Here is a 23,969-nt window from a genome sequence, read left to right as displayed (position 1 = left end):
TGTTACACTGTACAACCTTCAATGTTATGTCATAATTATGTACAATTCTGGTAAATTAATTACGGTCTTTGTTAAGAATAAATGGTCTTGCACGGAACGCAAGAGAAGTGACACAATTTCCCTAGTTAAAAGAAATTAATGTTAGCAGGCAATATTAACTAAATATGCAGGTTTAAAAAATCTATAGTTGTGTATTGATTTTAAAGAAAGGCATTGATGTTTATGGTTAGGTACACATTGGTGCAACGACAGTGCTTTTTTTCACGAATGCGCTTGTTAAATCATCACCCGTTTGGAGAAGTAGGCTGTGATTCAATGAGAAATTAACAGGCACTGCGTCGATTATATGCAACGCAGAACACGATAGATAAACTAGTAATATCATCAACCATGTGTAGTTAACTAGTGATTATGTTAAGGTTGATTTTGTTTTTTATAAGAAGTTTAATGCTAGCTAGCAACTTACCTTGGCTTCTTGCTGCACTCGCGTAACAGGTAGTCAGCCTGCCACGCAGGCTCCTCGTGGAGTGCAATGTAAGGCATGTGGTTAGAGCGTTGGACTAGTAACCGGAAGGTTGCCAGATCGAATCCCCGAGCTGACAAGGTAAAAATCTGTCGTTCTGCCCCTGAACAAGGCAGTTAACCCACCGTTCCTGAAAATAAGAATGTATTCTTAACTGACTTGCCTAGTTAAATAAAGGTTAAAAAAAAAAATTGTCCACAATCGGTGTCCAAAAATGCCGATTACTGATTATGAAAACTTGAAATTGGCCCTAATTAATCGACCATTGCGATTTTAATCGGTCGACCTCTAATCCAACTACTGATGAAAGAAGCTCATAGCTAAGCATCTCCCTCTCTTTTCCACTACTTTGTGCATGTTTTGTTGAAAAAATTACAAGCCCATGCGCTGCTAAATATTATGACATGATATAATCCGCCTGGAAACATTTCCTCTTTGTGAGTTATTTACGCTGACTGTTCACTCTAAGCATAAAATTACTGATAATGTTTTTTCAATTGCACATCACCCCTCGGTGCTCTGCAAGACGAAGCAGGCTTGCCAAGACCGAGTGAGGCAGAAATAAATGGCTGTTGAAAATCCTGCTTAAGGGTCAGGAGTGCAGGGAAGGGTGGCTCAATTCAGTTTGTTCAGTAGCAGCAGGCAACTTGGCAACTGAAGCGCTTAAGGATATTTGGCAGTGTATTAGAGCACCATCTGATCGTATGGTAGGAGCCTGTTCAACAGGGCCAGGTGATAACCTCTACGGCTGTCTGCAGCTTTTCTGATTCATATATTGAATTGGGCCTGTGGGAGTCTGCCTTGTCTCTTTCAGCTTATTCACACATGAAACACCATACAGGGATGTATAGGCCTAGTGTCTACATGGAGGATTGGATCTGTCATCTTGTGACCTAATCTGTTTAGGGCCACAAGATCCCTATCATGAACATTTTTATTCAGTACCCTGTCCTTGTCATGTCACCATCCCATTTGAAATACAAATTTGTCTGAACCTCTTATTTCTTTGTCCCCTCCTCCTGCCGCTCATTACAAATTGATGAATATAAAATTGTATTTGATAAGATAATATAGTTCTAACATTTTATTGGTAGAGCGCTAATAGGCTAGATATGAATCTCACAGCATGGTTGTGCTTCATTGTGAGGATAGAAACCCTTCTCTCTAGGAGAGAGGAGACATGGTTCATTGGTCATCTTCAACAAAGGAGAGAAATGCTCCCTGAACTGGAAGATCAGTCCTCTCACCATTGCCAAGCCAAGGTCAATGCTGCATAAGTTGTGCTATCTAGAAACAAGAGGCAAACACAGCTGAATAGCACCATAATGGGTTTGAAATGGGTTTTTTTGCGCGTGCAAAAGAGTGATGGGGAGATTAGGGGGCTCGATTCAGTCCGTATCGCAGAAGTTCAGCGCTACAGCGTGATTCTAAATTTAAAGGCAATTATCCAGCGTTCCCGGGAAACGCTGCATATGTCAGCTCAATCTGAATTGACCTTTTACATTTCAATCGCGCTATAGCGCTGAACTTCCGCGATAGGGATTGAATCGAGTCCTAAGCCTACGTCTAGCATTGTATGACCAACCACCCTACAGTTGCTCGGCATAGCGGAGGAGGAAATGGAAAGTTCCCTGTTTTCATCTGTCCCACCCCAGCTTGCTGCATGTGGCAGCCATGCTGTCATGAGGGGGTTGGGATGGGGGACAGAGGCAGGATATCCCCTCTGAAACAAAACAAGAAACTAACCTGTGCTGTTCAAAAATAAATGTTTGTCTATTTCAGGCTTTTGTCCCCCTGGTGAGTGGAAAAACCCGTGGGTTAGGAACTAAGGCTGCTCATGTGTTAAGAGGAGGACTTTTGTGTACCGATTGAGTTGGTTTTCTCAGACCACCTTTTTTGTTTTGTTGTCCCTTTGGTGTAGGCTAGCTGTTGAATTCCAATGGTGGGATAATCATTATACACAACTATTTAGGGTTATTATAACAGCATCAAGCCATTTTTCCTCTCATGAAGGGAAATAATTGAACGACTCTTGGCTGGTTGGGGTGTCAAATACCATAACCCTGGAACATTGAACACTGCCAGACACAGTTCCCAAGTCGTTATAGTTCTGCCCGCCAGCTCCAGACAGAGGCTCTCTCCCAAATGGCAACCTATTTCCTTATATAGTGCATTAAATAGGGAATAGGGTGCCATTTGGAACACAGACGCTGTAGTATTTTGAGGGGAACTTTTCAAGACCTTGTCCCCATAAACCTAGGGTCCTATAAAATCAGTTTTTTTTCTGGTTTTGTTTTTCCAGGTTTCCGATTTATCATTCTGTCAGGTAGGTATAGGCTACTTTGTAGTTAACATTTAATTGGGAAGGTTTTTGGGAATGCCATAACAACTACAAGAAGACAGTTGTCATTCATTTGCATCATCGCTAACGCCTACACGCGCGCGCACACAGACGGGGGCTTTCCTGTGCTGTTGCCTCTTCAGAAAGTTGAAAGAAAATACAAATCACTCACTGATGCATTTTGTTATGTCTTTTGATAATCTAAAGCAAATTCATTTTCTAATAAATTCAATACATTTAGTTGATTTCCTACTAAGTTCAGTACATCTTTGAAATCTGTTTTAATGTCTGGATTCTGTGATTCCACAGATTTTATAGGGCCCTATAACCCCCCCTCCTTCCTCCCTTCATGGACTGATTTATTGCCCTCTTAATGGCAAAGTGCTATTTTTAGATCAGGGGGGTGTTCATGCTCTCTTATGTTCTGAGTCCAGTCCTGACTTCCGCCAGGACAGGGACAAATAAAGACGACAAAGTGGCCATTGGATAAAGCCTTTCCGGAGGCCCAATGTCATTTTTCCTGTGCTCTGGATCGGAGAAACTATGTTCCCATACGTCACAGTGGCAGCAGCCAGAGCCTCCGGAAGACGAGTTATGGGACTGGAATAGTAAGTCAGTCTGTAACCGTTATCAGGCAACAACTGTCAACAGAACAGGTTGCTGTCTCTCACTAGAGATTCTCACGCTACCCCTCTGTCTCTCTCTCTCACTCTCTCTCTCTCGCTTCCATTCTATTAACTTCCTGCCACTGCTCTTATACCCATTTAGAGGGGTTATTTTTATCCCTGCCATTGTTATTGCCCTGTGGTGTTGAGCATTGGAGGTGAATGATTTCTCTCACTCATATTCCAGGTGTTGGTAGTAATGAGGTTCGAATGTGTGCTGTCCAAACCAAGGGCCATCTGAACACTTGCCATTACAGATATCTTGCTTAATTGGTTATGTCTGGGGTGAGCTCTACTAACTTGAAAAGATGATGTTATGCTTCTTTGTGCTTACATTTTCACATCCTTTGCCAGCCTATGCAAATTGAGTGACTCTCCATGGAAATGAGTTCCACGTGAATAGAAGTGCTTGTAGCCTATGTGTAAGGGGAAAGGGGGCTACCTAGTCAGTTGTACACCTGAATGCGTTCCACTGAAATGTGTCTTCCGCGTTTTAACCCAACCTCTCTGAATCACGTGGGGGGGGGGCTCCGTAATCGAAATCCACATCTTCGGCGCCCGGGTAACGGTAGGTTAACGGCCTTGCTCAGGGGCAGAACGACAGATATTTACCTTGTCAGCTCGGGGATTCGATCCAGCAACCTTTCTGTTACTGGCCCAATGCTCTAGGCTATTAGAAAGTGATTAGCTTATAAGGTAGGCGTTTGATGATCTCTAGGCCTATATATACACTGAGTGCACAAAGCATTATGCTCTTTCCATGACAGACTGACTAGGTGACCTTATTGATGTCACCTGTTAAATCAAATCAAACTATTTGTCACATGCGCCAAATACATCAAGTGTAGACCTTACCATGGAATGCTTACTTACAAGCCCTTAACCAACAGTGCAGTTCAAGAAGAGTTTAAGAAAATGTTTACCAAATAGAGTAAAAAATAAAGTACAAAAATAATAAGTAACACAATAACATAACAATAACAAGGCTATGTACAGGGGTACCTGTACCGAGTCAGTGTACTGGGGTACAGGTTAGTTGAGGTAATTTATACATGTAGGTAGGGGTGAAGTGACTATGCATAGGTAACAAACAAACAGCGAGTAGCAGCATTGTACAAGGGGGGGGGTTCAATGTAATAGTCCGGTGGTCATTTGATTAATTGTTCAGCAGTCTTATGGCTTGGGGGTAGAAACTGTTTAGGAGCCTTTTGGTCCTAGACTTGGTGCTCTGGTACTGCTTGCCGTGCGGGAGCAGAGAGAACACTATGATTTGGGTGACTGGAGTCTCTGACAATTTTATGTGCTTTCCTCTCACACCGCCTAGTATATAGGTCCTGGATGGCAGGAAGCTTGGCCCTTAAAGCTTAAAGCCACTTCAATCAGTGTAGATGAAGGGGAGGAGACCGGTTAAAGAAGCCTTGAGACAATTCAGACATTTATTTTGTATGTGTGCCATTCAGAGGTTGAATGGGCAAGACAAAATATTTAAGTGCCTTTGAACGGTGTAAGCTGCACCAGTTTGAGTGTTTCAAGAACTGCAATGCTGCTGGGTTTTTCACGCTCAACAGTTTCCTGTGTGTATCAAGAATGGTCTCTAGTGAGAGACAGCAACCTGTTCTGTTGACAGTTGTTGCCTGATAACGGTTACAGACTGACTTACTATTCCAGTCCCATAACTCGTCTTCCGGAGGCTCTGGCTGCTGCCACTGTGACGTATGGGAACATAGTTTCTCCGATCCAGAGCACAGGAAAAATGACATTGGGCCTCCGGAAAGGCTTTATCCAATGGCCACTTTGTCGTCTTTAAAGGACATCCAGCCAAATTGACAACTGTGGGAAGCATTGGAGTCAACACGGGCCAGCATCCCTGTGGAATGCTTTAGACACCTTGTAGAGGTGACGAATGAGGCAGTTCTGAGGGCAAAAGGGTGTGCAACTCAATATTCGGAAGGTGTTCCTAACGTTTTGTCCACTCAGTGTTTGTATGTATATATCTCTCTCTATATAGATATATAGCTCTATCTATCTGAACAAAAGTATAAATGCAACATGTAAAGTGTTGGTCCTATGTTTCATGAGCTGAAATAAAAGAAAATCGATGGCGTAGCAGTCTAAGGCACTGCATCTTAGTGCTAGAGGCGTCACTTTAGACACTGGTTCGATTCCAGGCTGTATCACAATTGGCCGTATTTGGGAGTCCCATAGGGCTGTGCACAATTGGCCCAGTGTCGTACGGGTTAGCGTTTGGCCGTGGTAGGCCGTCATTGTAAATAAGAATTTGTTCTTGACTGACTTGCCGAGTTAAATAAATAAAATCCCAGAAATGTTCTATACACACTAAAAGCTTATTTCCCTCAAATGTTGTGCACAATTATGTTTACATCCCTGTTAGTGAGCGTTTCTCCTGCTGGGGACAATAAAAGGCCACTCTAAAATGTGCAGTTTTGTCACACAACACAATGTCACAGATGTCTCAAGTTTTGAGGGAGCTTGCAATTGGCAGAGCTGTTGCCAGAGAATAGAATGTTAATTTCTCTACCATAAGCCGCCTCCAACGTCGTTTTAGAGAATTTGGTAGTACGTCCAACCGGCCTCGCAACCTCAGACCATGTGTATGGCGTTTTGGGCGAGCAGTTTGCTAATGTCAACAGAGTGCCCCGTGGTGGCAGTGAGGTTATGGTATGGGCAGGCATAAGCTATGGACAACGAACACAATTGCGTTTTATCAATGTCAATTTATATACACCAGAAGACCGTGACGAGCTCCTGAGGCCCTTTTGTGAGGCACATTTATTTTTTATTTTAATTTTTTTAAGGTATCTGTGACCAATCTGCATTCCCAGTCATGTGAAAATCCATAGATTAGAGACTGATTTCTTCATATGGACTGTAATTCAGTAAAATCTTTTAAATTGTTGCATGTAGCATTTATATTTGTGTTCAGTATATATATTTACTTACTTAGGAACATTGCTGCTTTGGTAGCAAATGCTATGAATAAAATATCCCAAAAATACCAAACTGTTCTCCAGCTCATTCCACCTATATATATTTGCAGTCCTGTTGTTCAAAGCTGTTTCTACAGGATAGTCTCAGACTATCACTGTTAGGGAAGGAGGCGCTGTAACACCACAGGAGTCTCTGACAGAGAGGCTGCTGGGTCCTCCCCCCTGAAGTACATAGGAAGCAGTGATGAGGAAATTGTCCATCTCTTACCACTGACTCTTTAAATTCTCACATTCACACTGTGAACACATCCCTGGTGGGACTCCCCTGCTCTGCATCTTAGGCTTTTGGTTTCTCAGCACAGCAGTAAGCACTGACCTAGATATGATGAATTGTGGTGAATGTTGCTCAGCTTTGCCACCTGGTTACCACCTTGTTGCACGACACAAGCATGTGGGTCACATGGACTCCGTGCCCCGACCCTATTCCCTATACGGTGCACTCCTTTTGACAATGGCACATAAGGCTCTGGTCAAAAGTAGTGCACAAAGGAAATAGTGGGCCATTTGAGACAGCCATGCTTTTCTTTCTTCTAAAACTAAAGCATCCTTTTATCAAGGGTTTCGATCCTCAGTCTTGCTGTGGTGGTTTTCAAGTTGCGCTCCCTGGATCCTGCCATCCCTGCCCCTGATAGTGATGCGCACTCTAATAAGCCCTGATGACCAAAGCAAACGAGGTGCTATGGCCTGTAGCTAGCATAGCCCCCAGTGGGACAACTCTCCCATTTCCTCTCTGGTCACAGAGGACTGGGGCCCAGTTAGGGCACCGCATTTAGGAGGACCCATGCATATTTATGACACCGTGCCATTCCGTTAGAGCAGCCCCCATGTTTTCTGAGAAAAACAAATACAATTATTTTATATTTTTATCGTTTGACATAGAAGACTGTAAAAACACCAGCAAATACATTTTGGAAATCTCTTCCAAAGTATTCCCACACATAATAGAGATGTACAGTATGTGATCGTATATAAATGTAAGCAAGGTTTGAAATTATTATGTTTTAGTCAAATATGATGTCTGTTTGGGCTTCTTGCGGTCAATTTGCAGTCTGAAAATGTTTTGTAATTACGTTCCATCCCCCTGACCATCCGCTCAACAAGAAATCTGCCCATTTTTCTTTCATTTAATTTTCAGGACCACTTCACTGTGGAATTGCCAGTGCTACACTTTTCACTCAACTTGATGAGCATGTGGGTGTATGTGGTTCTTCAGCAGCCATTGACAGACTGTCCTCACCATGCATACTGTTATGTCCCCGGCGGTAATGGCACCCCCTCCTTGTGTGATGTGACAATCCATTCATTTTGTCTAAATTGCTTACTAAGTCTCCTCTCCATTTTTTTTTAAATATTACTTAAATGTCAAAAGGCATGATCATTTTTTTTTTCTAACTCTCAAGTGTTGTGTTGGTTAATTGCGCCAGACAACTGAAAACCTCCAGAGGGGTTTTCTTTACACTTAAATTTTAAATGGATGAAGGACTCCAGTGAATGCCAAAAGAAAAACATTTAAATTACACAATGTTTTTTTTGTAGCACACAGATTGCAGAAATATATGTTGCTTATTTATGCTGTCTAGACTGTTGTGTTAATATTGTAAGTTACACAATGTACATGTTAATGGCACATCCAATGATTGAGAAATCTCGCCAAACCCTTGAGTGTTTGACGTCTATGAACAGTTCATATGAGTATCATGGGGCCGTAATGACGATAAACAAACAGTCCTTTCTATTTTTTAACGAGCACAAACACCGGTCTAAAAATAATAATAATCGTGTTTATACGGAAAACCACAACCTGAGGCCTACAGTATAGTAGCATCTGATTGGACAGGCCTTAAGGAAGCTTACTTATACATCTGACACCCCACTTCCTCCCAGGAAGGCCACTATCAGCCAGTGAGCAACATACTGAACTCGCAGACCTTCGACTTATTACTCAACTATAGTTGGAGTGGAACCTGTGGTCTACTTTTATTAAAGAGATTTTGTACTCAAGGGTTTGGTGCATTACTACTACTACGCAAGGAAATGGTCGCTGTTGTAGGTTAAAAGATCTCAAAGCTGTCAACCAACCTGTCAACCAACCGTCAGGTTGATCAGCCATTCGCTGGCTCTATCGCTGGCTTTAATCTGTGTGGTTGCTCACACAAGATTTGATCTACTGACTCATTGTTTGGATTTTATAATGAGTCTACCGAGAAAGTCTCCAGACCACAGCAGACATTTAAGTCAGAGACCTACTCTGTCTCAATTTGGCATGGATGGTTCTTACCACTGGCACCATTACAGAAAACCCTGGCTGAAGCAGTGCTCCCAGTCCACTCCAGAGCAGCCACTGGACGGTTACGACTGGAGGACTTCTGCCAGGTTGGACAGTAGAGATCACAGTGTACTGGAACCGATCCACTTCAGGGTGTTGAGTCTCCCCAGAAGGATGACCACCTGCAGCAGTACTACTGGACCTGCGGAGCAGCACAGTGGACAGGAGAGGCAGCGGTCACTGCGCTCCCTGATTCCCTACCACAGGTCTGTATCAGAGCCAGGGGCTGGCAGCAGTACAGACAAGACTGCAGTCAGGAAGGTGCTCTCAGACGTGGAGGATCAAAATGACCCCTTTGTCCACGGCCTGTTCTCCTCTATATCGCGGAGGATCAGTAGGATTCTCAACATCAAGGATGAGCCTGACCCTGAAAACCAAGTGCCTGGTAGGAGAGCTCACTCTCTCTCTGTGTGTGTGTGTGTGTGTGTGTGTGTGTGTGTGTGTGTGTGTGTGTGTGTGAGAGATCCTCTTTAGAATGGCAATTATTGTATACAATAGTGTCGCAAGAGACCTTCCTTCTGAAGGCGCATCTCATTTGAGTTTACTCCACAGTTTATTTTGAGTGGTGTGTTTATTAAGTCCAATACATTACATGGGTAACATGTAAGAACATGATTAGAAGATCTTAAGTGTTTAAAATGGTTTGCAATTATTTTGAAATTGAAATAGCCTAACTGCTGCACTAAGTAGGGCTGCACAATTAATCAAATTCACATTGAAATCACAATGTTGACATTGTCAGTATCCATATTGCATGCAATATTCTTGAAACGCCACCCGCTGCGTGTAACGTCCGTTTTTATACTTCACTTGTAGTTTTCTTCTCTTGCATCTGCTTCCCGCACACTCCAACTCCCGTCCCCTGTCACTCAACCGGCGCAGTTCCTCCTCCTCGCTGTTATATCCTCTTCACAGTGCATTCGGAAAGTATTCAGACTCCTTCCCTTATTCCACATTTTGTTACGTTACAGCCTTATTCTAAAATGGAGTAAATATATATTTTTTGAAATCATCAATCTACACAAAACCCCATAATAACAAAGGGAAACGGGTTTTTAGAAATGTTGACAAATTTTATAAAAAATAAAGAATAGAAATTACTTTTTTACAGTTGAATTCGGAAGTTTACACCTTAGCCAAATACATTTAAACTCAGTTTTTCACAATTCCTGACATTTAATCTTAGTAGAAATTCCCTGTCTTGGGTCAGTTAGGATCACCACTTTACTTTAAGAATGTGAAAATGTCAGAATAATAGGAGAGAGTGATTTATTTCAGCTTTTATTTATTTCATCACATTCCCAGTGGGTCAGAAGTTTACATGCACTCAATTAGTATTTGGTAGCATTGCCTTTAAATTGTTTAACTTGGGTCAAACGTTTCGGGTAGTCTTCCACAAGCTTCCCACAATAAGTTGGGTGAACTTTGTCCCATTCCTCCTGACAGAGCTGGTGTAACTGAGTCAGGTTTGTAGGCCTCCTTGCTCGCACACGCCTTTTCACTTCTGCCCACAAATTTTCTATAGGACTGAGGTCAGGGCTTTGTGATGGCCACTTCAATACCTTGACTTTGTTGTCCTTGAGCCATTTTGCCACAACTTTGGAAGTATGATTTGGGATCATTGTCCATTTGGAAGACCCATTTGCAACCAAGCTTTAACTTCCTGACTGATGTCTTGAGATGTTGCTTCAATATATCCACATACTTTTCCTCCCTCATGATGCCATCTATTTTGTGAAGTGCACCAGTCCCTCCTGCAGCAAAGCACCCCCACAACATGATGCTTCACGGTTGGGATGGTGTTCTTCGGCTTGCAAGCGTCCCCCTTTTTCCTCCAAACATAACAATGGTCATTATGGCCAAACAGTTCTATTTTTGTTTAATCAGACCAGAGGACATTTTTCCAAAAAGTATGATCTTTGTCCCCATGTGCAGTTGCAAACCGTAGTCTGCCTTTTTTGGAGGTTTTGCAGCAGTGGCTTCTTTCTTGCTGAGCGGCCTTTCAGGTTATGTCGATATAGGACTCGTTTTACTATGGATATTGATATTTTTGTACCCGTTTCCTCCAGCATCTTCACAAGGGCCTTTGCTGCTGTTCTGGGATTGATCTGCACTTTTCTCACCAAAATACGTTCATCTCTTGGAGACAGAACGTGTCTCCTTCCTGAGCGGTATGACGGCTACGTGGTCCCATGGTGTTTGTACTTGCGTACTATTGTTTGTACAGCAGAACGTGGTACCTTCAGGCGTTTGGAAATTGCTCCCAAGGATGAACCAGACTTGTGGAGGTCTACGATTTTTTTTTTTTTAGGTCTTGGCTGATTTCTTTTGATTTACCCATGATGTCAAGCAAAGAGGAGAAATTTGAAGTGGTTGAAGAACGAGTTTTAATGACTCCAACCTAAGTGTATGTAAACTTCCGACTTCAACTGTACATACGTATTCAAACCCTTTGCTTTGAGACTCAAAATTGAGCTCAGCTGCATCCTGTTTCCATTGATCATCCCTAATGTTTCTACAACTTGATTGGAGGCAATCTGTGATAAATTGATTGGACTTGAGGCATAATAATATATACTATGGTCTTACAGCTGTCAGAGCAAAAACCAAGCCATGAGGTCGAAGGAATTGTCCGTAGAGCTCAGAGAGAGGATTGTGTTGAGGCACAGATCTGGGGAAGGATACCAACAAATCTCTGCAGCATTGAAGTTCCCCAAGAACACAGTGGCCTCTATCATTCTTAAATGGAAAAAGTTGGAACCACCAAGACTCTTCCTAGAGCTGGTCACCCGGCCAAACTGAGCAATCGGGGGAGAAGGGCCTTGGTCATGCAGGTGACCAAGAACCCGATGGTCACTCTGACAGAGCTCCAGAGTTCTTCTGTGGCGATGGGATAACCTTCCAGAAGAACAGCCATCTCTGCAGCACTCCACCAATCAGGCTTTTATGGTAGAGTGGCCTGGTGGAGGCCAATCCTCAGTAAAAGGCACATGACAGCCCGCTTGGAGTTTTCCAAAAGGCAACTAAAGGACTCTCAGGCCATAAGAAACAAGATTCTCTGGTCTGATGAAACCAACATCGAACTCTTTGGCCTGAATGACAGGCGTCATGTCTGGTGGAAAGCTGGCACCATCCCTACGGTGAAGCATGGTGGTGGCAGCATCATGCTGTGGGCATGTTTTTCAGCGGCAGGGACTGGGAGAGTAGTCGGGTTTGAGAGAGAGATGAACGGAGCAAAATACAGAGATCCTTGATGAAAACCTGCCCAGAGCGCTCAGGACCTCAGACTGGGGTGTTGGTTCACCTTTCAACAGGACAACGACCCTAAGCACACAGCCAAGACAATGCAGGAGTGGCTTCGGGACAAGTTTCTGAATGTCCTTGAGTGGCCCAGCCAGAGCCCGGACTTGAACCCGATCGAACATCTCTGGAGAGACCTGAAAATAGCTGTGCAGTGACGCTCCCCATCCAACCTGACAGAGCTTGAGAGGATATGCAGAGAAGAATGGGAGAAACTCCTCCCCAAAAACGGGTGTGCCAAGCTTGTAGCATCATACCCAAGAAGACTCGAGGCTATAATCGCTGCCAAAAGTTCAACAAAGTACTGAGTAAAGGGTCTGAATACTTATGTAAATGTGATATTGAGATAGTGTGTAGATTTGAGGGATTTTTAAAAATATTGTTTAATCAATTTTATATTAAGGCTGTAACATAGCAATGTGGAAAAAGTCAAGGGATCTGAATACTTTCCGAATGCACTGTATGTACTTCTTTCACATAGTTTTTTTTACAGGCAAAATACCGTAAATACTATTGGGCAATATTTGTATGTCCCCCTTACAAACAGGCCCATGTTTACCATGTTCTTGCCTGCATACGCCTTTTATACCTCCCTTGCGCATGCCAGCATGCCCGGGGACAAGTGATAGTAGTGGTGTGCAGATGTGGGTGGGCGTCTATTTTTAATTAACCCATGGAGAATATACACGATCAAAAATAAATCCATTATTAATTTGTTTAGGCAGGTCCTAAGAAACATAAGATTAATAAAAATGTATTTTCAATAGAATAGAATATTTAGAGTTTTATGTTACTGGTCTGTGCAGCAATGGCTGCGCCATCCAAATGAAATCAATAGTTTGTTACTTTGTTAATTAAACAAACACAGTCAACAGACCATAGTTATTCTTTTAAATTAAGACTATAATAGAATATAACAGAATAAAATGCAAATAATACACTGCTCAAAAAAATAAAGGGAACACTTAAACAACACAATGTAACTCCAAGTCAATCACACTTCTGTGAAATCAAACTGTCCACTTAGGAAGCAACACTGATTGACAATACATTTCACATACTGTTGTGCAAATGGAATAGACAACAGGTGGAAATTATAGGCAATTAGCAAGACACCCCCAATAAAGGAGTGGTTCTGCAGGTGGGGACCACAGACCACTTCTCAGTTCCTATGCTTCCTGGCTGATGTTTTGGTCACTTTTGAATGCTGGCGGTGCTTTCACTCTAGTGGTTGCATGAGACAGAGTCTACAACCCACACAAGTGGCTCAGGTAGTGCAGCTCATCCAGGATGGCACATCAATGCGAGCTGTGGCAAGAAGGTTTGCTGTGTCTGTCAGCGTAGTGTCCAGAGCATGGAGGCGCTACCAGGAGACAGGCCATTACATCAGGAGACGTGGAGGAGACCGTAGGAGGGCAACAACCCAGCAGCAAGACCGCTACCTCCGCCTTTGTGCAAGGAGGAGCAGGAGGAACACTGCCAGAGCCCTGCAAAATGACCTCCAGCAGGCCACAAATGTGCATGTGTCTGCTCAAACGGTCAGAAACAGACTCCATGAGGGTGGTATGAGGGCCCGACGTCCACAGGTGGGGGTTGTGCTTACAGCCCAACACCGTGCAGGACGTTTAGCATTTGCCAGAGAACACCAAGATTGGCAAATTCGCCACTGGCGCCCTGTGCTCTTCACAGATGAAAGCAGGTTCACACTGAGCACGTGACAGACGTGACAGAGTCTGGAGACGACGTGGAGAACGTTCTGCTGCCTGCAACATCCTCCAGCATGACCGGTTTGGCGGTGGGTCAGTCATGGTGTGGGGTGGCATTTCTTTGGGGGGGCCGCACAGCCCTCCATGTGCTCGCCAGAGGTAGCCTGACTGCCATTAGGTACCGAGATGAGATCCTCAGACCCCTTGTGAGACCATATGCTGGTGCGGTTGGCCCTGGGTTCCTCCTAATGCAAGACAATGCTAGACCTCATGTGGCTGGAGTATGTCAGCAGTTCCTGCAAGAGGAAGGCATTGATGCTATGGACTGGCCCGCCCGTTCCCCAGACCTGAATCCAATTGAGCACATCTGGGATATCATGTCTCGCTCCATCCACCAACGCCACGTTGCACCACAGACTGTCCAGGAGTTGGCGGATGCTTTAGTCCAGGTCTGGGAGGAGATCCCTCAGGAGACCATCCGCCACCTCATCAGGAGCATGCCCAGGCGTTGTAGGGAGGTCATACAGGCACGTGGAGGCCACACACACTACTGAGCCTCATTTTGACTTGTTTTAAGGACATTACATCAAAGTTGGATCAGCCTGTAGTGTGGTTTTCCACTTTAATTTTGAGTGTGACTCCAAATCCAGACCTCCATGGGTTGATAAATTGGATTTTCATTGATTATTTTTGTGTGATTTTGTTGTCAGCACATTCAACTATGTAAAGAATAAAGTATTTAATAAGATTATTTCTTTCATTCAGATCTAGGATGTGTTGTTTAAGTGTTCCCTTTATTTTTTTGAGCAGTATATTTTTCCACACAACTTGTGCCATGGGAGCGTGTATTTCTATGTATTATGGATCCCCATTAGCTGCTACCAAGGCAGCAGCTACTCTTCCTGTGGTCCAGGAAAATTAAGTCAATTGTACAATTTGAAAACATTACAATACATTCGCTACAGATTTCACAACGCATTGTGTGCCCTCAGACCCCTACTCTACTACCACATATCTACCACACAAAATCTGTGTGTATAGTGCGTACTGTATGTTATCGTGTGTATTTAAGTGGAACCGCTGTCATATTAAAAATAAAGTGATATTTTTAAACAGAACCCAAGTCCAAGCTTTTTTGATCCACCAATTGACCGATTGAAAATAGGATTGCTATTATTTTCTAAAGGATTTGAGTCTCTTGTTCATATTTCACAATCTCCCGCGGGCTTTTGGAGTTGTCTACTGATCGAGCAGAAAAATCGTCCTACTCTTGATTTAGTCTACATTATTTTTTCCATGCTAAATGTTTCTGATCAGTGATAGATGAGGAAACAAAAATATGAGCAATACCACCTCCACTTATTTGCCGAGCCAGAAACCAATTAAGCAAATAGCCTACAGGTGGAGATTCAGTGAAACAAAATCACATTGATTATCAGTGAAGACTTTGGTCGGGAGTAGGCCTAGGCTACTAAACGACTGAATGAAAAGCAAAATAATCCACTATTAACCATTGTGCTTTGCTGGGAAAAAATGAGGTCCATTGTGGTATGGGTCAGATAGACCCACACAGTTTAAACACAGGCAGTCAAAGAATCAAGTAAAAACAAACACAACTTGATTTTTGTCTTGTCCGACCTTTTGTGAAGAAGAAATACAAGAACATTTGATTTCAAAAACTTTATATTTAAGAACTATTTGTTTAACATATTTCCTTTCTCACAAACAATCGTTTTCTGTTTCCCCAAGTAGGCATTTGTTTTGTATTTCCCAGTAACAATTAGGTGTGATTTGACCCTATCGGTCAAAATGTTCCCTTCAGTCTTTCTCTCCACATGTTGAACACAATGTACGTGTGTGTGTGCTTTCTGCAGTTGTATTTATTGCATTCTACACAAGTGGTGCAGCTTTTACTGTCTTGTCGAAGGGGGGCAGAGAAAATCAGTAGGCCCTGGAACAATTTTGATTACATTGGAAGCTGACAGTCTACCTTGACTTCTTTGTGGTGACGGTGACCATTCTATATTACCATCAGTATGTTCACATTTTGAAGTTAGGTTCATGACCCTAAATGAAAAAAAGTCATTTAATTTCATGGAGAAAAGGGGAGGTCAACTGGTCAAATTGACCCACAACATAACAGGAGGGTTAAACTACATAGATTCACTATAAGTTTGCATGCTGTTGTTAGGTCAAATTAATGCCACCACTTATGATTACTCTATTTTTCTTGCGCTGGACCCAATGATTTATGAAAACTTGCTTGATGGGTCGATGTCCTCATTGGGGTTTTACAGATGTTTAATATGTTTTATGTACACTATTAGAATATTTATGAAATGCACATTGTTATATTTGGTAACACTTATTTTCCCTCGACTCCAACCCCATTAGACGCATTGAACGGATGTGCGTGGAGCTATGTCTACATAAGGGTGCTAAGTTTAAAAGAAACTCACAATAGCTCTGACAAAGGCCTTAATTAAGGCCCACACGTGAAGCTTATTAAAGAGCAGTGATACTAGCAAGAGCAGTGTGCGGGTTTCTTCTTTTTTCTCATCTTATTGAACTGTTACCGTGCACCTGCAACAAAGATAGCTCAGATGTGCGAGTGCCTTTTTTGAATTTTGAGGTCAAATACAGTCAACAGATTGTTCCAAACAAGAATAATGCAGCTTTCCTCTTTGCTTCTTAAAATAAATAATTATATTTCTATGATTCCAACAGTTCTCACAAGTGTTTTGATCTACAGTATATTACAAGTCAAATCGCAGTCACAATATTTTTCCCATATCTTGGAGCCTTCGAACCAAGTTATAGTGCCCTATTTAGGTTTCTGTTGCTATTATTTACTGCAATACAAGTGTGTACTATTGTGCATTTTCATATCTTGCTTTTTTTTTCCTGTGGGGAGGAGTCTGCTTCTAATTGCTTGTAAGGGATCTGCCTTTGGGCCGCCTTTCTGATAAAGGAGCAGATATTCACCATTTAATTGACTTGAATCCTGTAATGCTTAACCAAAGAGCAGTGTGTGTGAACATTCTTTAATTTATGCTAATTGCATTTTCCAACTAAAGTATCGCATGAAGTATAATATTCAGAGTCTCTGAAAATATATATATATATATATATATATATATATTTTTTTTTTTCTCCCCCATTCCTGGCAACCAACATGAAAAGGAAAAAAAATATCTTGCTTGAAAATTGCTGGGTCATTTCTGATCTGTACCATGGTATTTGATTTCCCATCAATATATGAGAACAGAGCAGTCTGTGATTTGTCATGCTGAAATTAATGGAAATGGTCCCTGATAATTTTCACCTCACAGCACATCTGCAGTGTGTATGCTTAGGTCACGCATGCAGTTATGCCAACTGTAATTCAAGAGTAGAAATGACAATGCTCATACAACTGTGGTTTGACAGATTAGAATAATCTATTTATTTTTCCTGAAATTAGCCATCAGGGAACATTAGCGCCAGATAGCCTAGTTCCCTCCATTTTATAGGTTTGGTTACGTGGGAGGGTGGTTACGTGGGAGGGGGTAAATTAGAACTTGATCACTGATGTGATGGGCTTTTGTGTAATTAGTCACACTTCACTGTGTTTTAATAAGAACATTTTTTATATTTTTAAGGGACTGAAGGTGTAGGCCACTACTTTTTTTTAAGTGGACAGTTTCATCTGTCACACAATGGCTTCCCTGTGTATATGTAACTTATTTACACTTAACAAAAATACAAACACAACATGTAAAGTGTTGGTCTCATGTTTCACGAGCTGAAATAAAAGATCTCTGAAATTTTCAACAACATCTGGCTATGTCACATGCGGGATCATCTGACACCAGCCAGCCGGACAGTTGATGAAACTGTGGGTTAGCACAACCAAAGAATTTCTGCACAAACTGTAAGAAATCGTCTCAGGGAAGCTCACCTGCGCGCTCGTCGTTCTCACCAGGGTCCTGATCACAACGAACACAATTGCATTTTATCGATCGCACTTTCAATGCACAGAGATACCATGACTAGATCCTGAGGCCCATTGTTGTGCCATTCATCCTCCGCCATCACCTCATGTTTCAGCATGATAATGCACGGTCCATGTCGCAAGGATCTGTACACAATTCCTGAAAGCTGAAAATGTCCTAGTTCTGCATACTCACTAGACATGTCACACATTGAGCATGTTTGGGATGCTATAGATCGACGTGTACAACGGCGTGTTCCATTCCAGCAAATATGCAGCAACTGCCCACAGCCGTTGAAGAGGATTGGGACAACATTCCACAGGCCACAATCAACAGCCAGATCAACTCTATGTGAAGGATATGTCATACTGCATAAGGCAAATGGTGGACACACACCAGATACTGACTGCTTTTCTAGTCCACGCCACTACTTTTTGTTTTGTTTTAAGGTATCTGTGACCAACAGATGTATTTCTGTATTCCCAGTCATGTGAAGTCCATAGATTAGAGCCTAATGAATTTATATCAATTGACTGATTTCCTTATATGAACAGAGGCAAATATTTGAAGTTGTTGCATGTTGCCTTCCTATTTTTGTTCAGTGTAGTTTGTTGTACTGCTTTAACATAGGATTTGCAGTATTTTGCCTGTATAAAAAGTGTTTATACAGTGCATTCGGAAAGTATTCAGACCCCTTGACTTTTTCCACATTTTGTTTCACGTTATAGCTAGGGTTGCACATGTTGGGGAATATTCAGAGGTGGAAACTTTCCTTGGGAACTAACAGAAATATATGTATGTATGTGTGTATGTGTGTATGTATGTATGTATGTATGTATGTATGTATGTATGTATGTATGTATGTATGTATGTATGTATGTATGTATGTATGTATGTATGTATGTATGTATGTATGTGTGTATGTGTGTATGTATGTGTGTGTGTGTGTGTGTGTGTGTGTATATATATATGTGTATGGGAATTAATGGAAATGGATACAAATTAATATTAATACCATTTAAATGTAGATGTTTTTGCATTGGATATATTTACCATATATGGAGACAGAAACAAAAACATTTTACCTTATCATAAGTAGACAGAATTGCAAATGATTAAATCCTTCCAATAGAAAACAATTACCGTAATTTACGGACTATTAAGCGCACCTGAATATAAGCCGCACCCACTGAATTAAAAAAAAAAGTATTATTTTGAACATAAATAAGCTGCACATGTCTATAAGCCGCAGGTGCCTACCGGTACATTGAAACAAATGAACTTTACACAGGCTTTAACGAAACACGGCTTGTAACAAAAATAAATAGGCTTTAACGAAACACGGCTTGTAACAAAAAATAAAAAATTAGCAGTAAACAGTAGCCTACCAAGAAAGTCATTGGTCACTATCTTCCTCCTCCTGTGCACTGAAACCACTGAAACCATCTCCTTCGGTGTCGGAGTTGAATAGCCTCAGAATTGCTATTGGATCATTTTCATTGTCGCTCTCGTCACTTTCATCCGGAGGCAAATCCCCCGCTGAGCCCTCTTCAACATGCAGCAGTCCAGCCTTTCGAAACCCGTTGATGATAGTGGATTTTTTGACAATGCTCCACGCTGTCAGGACCCACTGGCAGACTTGACCATAAGTTGCTCTTCGCATGCGGCCCGTTTTAGTGAAGGATTTCTCCCCACTTGTCATCCAAGCCTCCCGCTGAACACGGAGCACCACCTTAAATGCACGATTTACACTGATGTCGAGTGGCTGCAAATACTTTGTTGTGCCCCCAGGAATCAGGGTGACAAAATGACTACCGTAATCAGAATGATGGGAAGTTTGAGAGCGCTCGATTTAATCTAAACGGTAACCAAAAATAGTTGTTTGACCTTAACCCGTTCGGCAATTTCATTGGTCTAATGAAAGCTTCATGACGGCAAAAAACTGAGCACGTCACAGAATGTGTTTTTTTGGAGAAAAAAAATTGAAAGAGGGAAAAATCCATATATTAGCCACTTCATTGTTTAAGCCGCGAGGTTCAAAGCCTGGGAAAAAAGTTGCGGCTTATAGTTCGGGAAATTACGGTAATATATTTTGTTACAAATTGAACTTTAATTAATTGAGTTGAATCTTCACATGGGACGATTTCACTGAACAAAAAAAAAAGGGAATATTGAATGATCCCCAATGATCCATCGCATTTCCCACAAACTTTTTCAACATACATCTGTAAAATAATAGTCTAGAAACTAAAGCTTTGGTTGTCTTCATCTCAAGCTTCTATGTCTTCTCCCTGGACCTCCTGAATGTCCACCTGTTGAACATCAGACTCTGAGGCCTCATCTTCACTGTCACTTTCCAACCTTGTTGATGGCTCGTTGTCAGGCTTAAAATCCTTAAATATGCCCGGATGGCCACCGATTTTCAACCCTTGTATAGGTCAGCCTGTAGCGTGCTTTGGCGTGTGTGTTCCCAAACAAGGACCAGTTGCGCTCTGAGGCGGCTGATGTTGGTGGGATTTGGAGGAGGATGGAGTCAACAGGGGAAAGAGCCTCAGATCCACAAAGTCCCTTCCACCAGGTGGCTGATGAGATACAGTTGAAGTTTACATACATTTAAACTCAGTTTTTAACAATTCCTGACATTTAATCCTAGTAAAAAATCCCTGTTTTAGGTCAGTCAGAATCACCACTTTATTTTAGGAATATGAAATGTCAGAATAATAGTAGAGAATGATTTCTTTCACCTTGTATTTCTTTCATCATATTCCCAGTGGGTCAGAAGTTTACATGCATTCAATTAGTATTTGGTAGCATTGCCTTTAAATTGTTTAACTTTGGTCAAACGTTTCAGGTAGCCTTCCACAACCTTCCCACAATAAGTTGGGTGAATTTTGGCCCATTCCTCCTGACAAAGCTCGTATATCTGAGTCAGGTTTGTAGGCCTCCTTGCTCTCACACGCTTTTTCAGATCTGCCCAGAAATGTTCTATAAGATTGAGGTCCGGGCTTTGTGATGGCCACTTCAATACCTTGACTTTGTTGCCCTTAAGCCATTTTGCCACAACTTTGGAAATATGCTTGGCGTCATTGTCCATTTGGAAGACCCATTTGCGACGAAGCTTTAACTTCCTGACTGATGTCTTGAGATGTTGCTTCAATATATCCAGATCCATTTCCATCCTCATGATGCCATCTATTTTGTGAAATGCACCAGTCCCTCCTGCAGCAAAGGACCCCCACAACATGATACTGCCACCCCCTTGCTTCACGGTTGGGATGGTGTTTTTCGGCTTGCAAGCCTCCGCCTTTTTCCTCCAAACATAACGATGGTCATTATGGCCAAACAGTTCTATTTTTGTTTAATCAGACCAGAGGACATTTCTCCAAAAAGTATGATCTTTGTCTCCATGTGCAACTGCAAACTGTAGTCTGGCTTTTTTATGAAGGTTTTGGAGCAGTGGCTTCTTCCTTACTGAGCAGGCCTTTCAGGTTATGTCGACTATAGGACTCGTTTTACTGTGGATATTGATATTTTTGTACCTGTTTCCTCCAGCATCTTCACAAGGTCTTTTGCTGTTGTTCTGGGATTGATTTGCACTTTTCGCACCAAAGTGCGTTCATCTCTAGGAGACAGAACGTGTCTCCTTCCTGAGCGGTATGACGACTGCGTGGTCCCATGGTGTTTATACTTGCGTACTATTGTTTGTACAGATGAAAGTGGTACCTTCAGGCGTTTGGAAATTCCTCCCAAGGATGAACCAGACTTGTGGAGGTCTACCATTTGTTTCTGAGGTCTTGGCTGATTTCTTTTGATTTTCCCATGATGTCAAGCAAAGAGGCACTGAGTTTGAAGGTAGGCCTTGAAATACATCTACAGGTACACCTCCAATTGACTCAAATGATGTCAATTAGCCTATCAGAAGTTTCTAAAGCCATGAGATAATTTTCTGGAATTTTCCAAGCTGTTTAAAGGCACAGTCAACTTAGTGTATGTAAACTTCTGACCCACTGGAATTGTGATACAGTGAAATAATCTGTCTGTAAACAATTGTTGGAAATATTGCTTGTGTCATGCACAAAGTAGATGTCCTAACCGACTTGCCAAAACTATAGTTTGTTAACAAGAAATTTGTGGAGTGGTTGAAAAACAAGTTTTATTAATGACTCCAACCTAAGTATATGTAAACTTTCGACTTCAACTGTATGTTGGCATGACTGCCATATTCCATCCCAAATCCCTTGCTTGGAAGTCTACTTCGCCAGACTGTCAAGAACATTTCCTTCATTCAGGCCAAGGTGGCGAGACACGGTGGAGATGACACCATAGGCTTTGTTGATCTCTGCACCAGACAGGATGGTCTTGCCAGCGTAGTTTAGGTCCAACATGTACGCTGCGGCGTGTATGGGCTTCAGGCAGAAATCTTCACACTTTTTGATGTTTTTCAGAACTGCAGTTCCTCTGCTTGGAGTAACAGTGAAGTGGGCAGGGCAGTTCGGATTTCTTCTCTTACATCTGCAAGCAGAGTCTGAACATCAGACAGGATTGCATGATCCCCCTCAATCTGTGCAATGGCTACTGCTATAGGTTTCTGGCTGCTTACCACTCTCTCCCAAAATACATCATCCAGGAGGATCCTCTTGATGGGGCTGTTCATATCGGCAGACTGTGATATGGACATTTCTTGGAGCCTCCTTCCCCTCCAGGAGACTGTCAAACAGGATGACAACACCACCCCAACAGGTGTTGCTGGGCAGCTTCAATGTGGTGCTCTTATTCTTCTCACTTTGCTTGGTGAGGTAGATTGCTGCTATAACTTGATGACCCTTCACATGCCTAACCATTTCATTGGCTCTCTTATAGAGTGTATCCATTGTTTTCAGTGCCATGATGTCCCTGAGGAGCAGATTCATTGCATGTGCAGCACAGCCAATGGGTGTGATGTGAGGGTAGGACTCCTCCACTTCAGACCAAGCAGCCTTTATGTCACCAGTGCAAATACCTTCTGTGCTCCAAGGTCATTGATGACTGCCTTCAGCTCCGGTGTTTCTGTTGTCCCTTGTCTGTGCTCTTGTAGAATAGTGTTTGAGGGGTGGAGATGATGTAGTTAATTATTCCTTGCCCACGAACATTCGACCACACATCAGAGTATATTGCAATATAGTCTGCTTTCTCTATCATTTGCTTGACCATTACCTTTGAACTCTGTTGAACTCTGCATCCAGCAAATTGGTAGATAAAGCATGTCTGGTTGGAGGGGTGTATGCTGGGCAAAGAACATTCAGAACTCTCTTCTAATATTCATTGCATCAGAGGTGAACCAGTTGCATACACAGCTCGAGCAAGACATTCATCAGCATTTCTCTGACTGCATTCCTCCATTGAGTCAAAAACACTACTGATTCCAGGAGGACCATGAGCTGTTACTATCGATAAGGTGTCTGATTCATCATTTTCACCTCAAATAGAAGTAGAGGGACTTTTTTCAGAGGTTGCTTGTTGCATTCTTCAAATTTTTTGGCACAATATTTGCAAATGTACACACATTTTACTTCTACATTTGCTGCAGTGAAATGTCTCCACACATCAAATGATGCCCTTGTAAACAAATGTGGAAACAAATAAATACAATTCGATGTACAGAAAAATAGTTGAGCAGTAAACAACTCCTTTGTAAGATAAATGTTTTAAAATGTAATATGTATGGAAACAGGTGAATTAACACTCCTCAGTTAGCAGGCTCAAGCAAGCTTAAACCCACATGGTAGCAAAAACTAACTAGCAGAAATTGTTAAGAAGTTAGAAATGATTTAAACACACTTTGCTGTAGGCTACAATTTACTAGTTTACAAAAAATCATGCATGTCATATAAAATATATTCACCCCACCCAGTATTGTAATCAAAATTTACTAGAAAGCATGTAGTCCTTGGCTCAGACAGTGTCGTGGTGTGGGCTCAATGTCATCTCATTAGTGTGCAAGATCTTGAGAATCAGCTGTACATGTGAATGAAGGATGCACTGTGCATGCAGAGGGTTGCAATTCCATTGAATTGGGGTTAGTTTAACCAAAATGTGCCACAATACCCTTATGTGTTTCCCACAAAAAAGGTTCACAGTTTTTTAAGC

The 23,969-nt window shown here is 42.1% G+C and overlaps 1 protein-coding gene across 6 annotated transcripts in view; it reads left to right on the top strand.

Moving 5' to 3' along the window:
* The window catches only part of LOC106599426 (ras GTPase-activating protein nGAP), a 111,434-nt gene that overhangs the window by 16,014 nt on the left and 71,451 nt on the right, over positions 1-23,969 (top strand). For 2 of the 6 annotated variants that reach the window (XM_014190653.3, XM_014190654.3), the window contains exon 1: positions 8,434-9,248. The exons of 2 other annotated variants lie outside the window; for them this stretch is intronic. In XM_014190653.3, coding sequence (XP_014046128.1) covers positions 8,729-9,248 — 520 coding nt within the window. In that variant the 5' untranslated portion in view covers positions 8,434-8,728. Of the gene's footprint in view, positions 1-3,319; positions 3,473-8,433; positions 9,249-23,969 lie in introns of those variants that run through there. 2 more of the 6 variants (XM_014190658.3, XM_014190652.3) reach the window with 2 other exon arrangements.

Source organism: Salmo salar, chromosome 03 (genome assembly GCF_965601325.2).
Source record: "Salmo salar chromosome 03, fSalSal1, whole genome shotgun sequence".
In the NCBI taxonomy this organism is placed as follows: Eukaryota; Metazoa; Chordata; class Actinopteri; order Salmoniformes; family Salmonidae; genus Salmo; species Salmo salar.
This window is presented reverse-complemented; position numbering and strand designations above follow the sequence as displayed.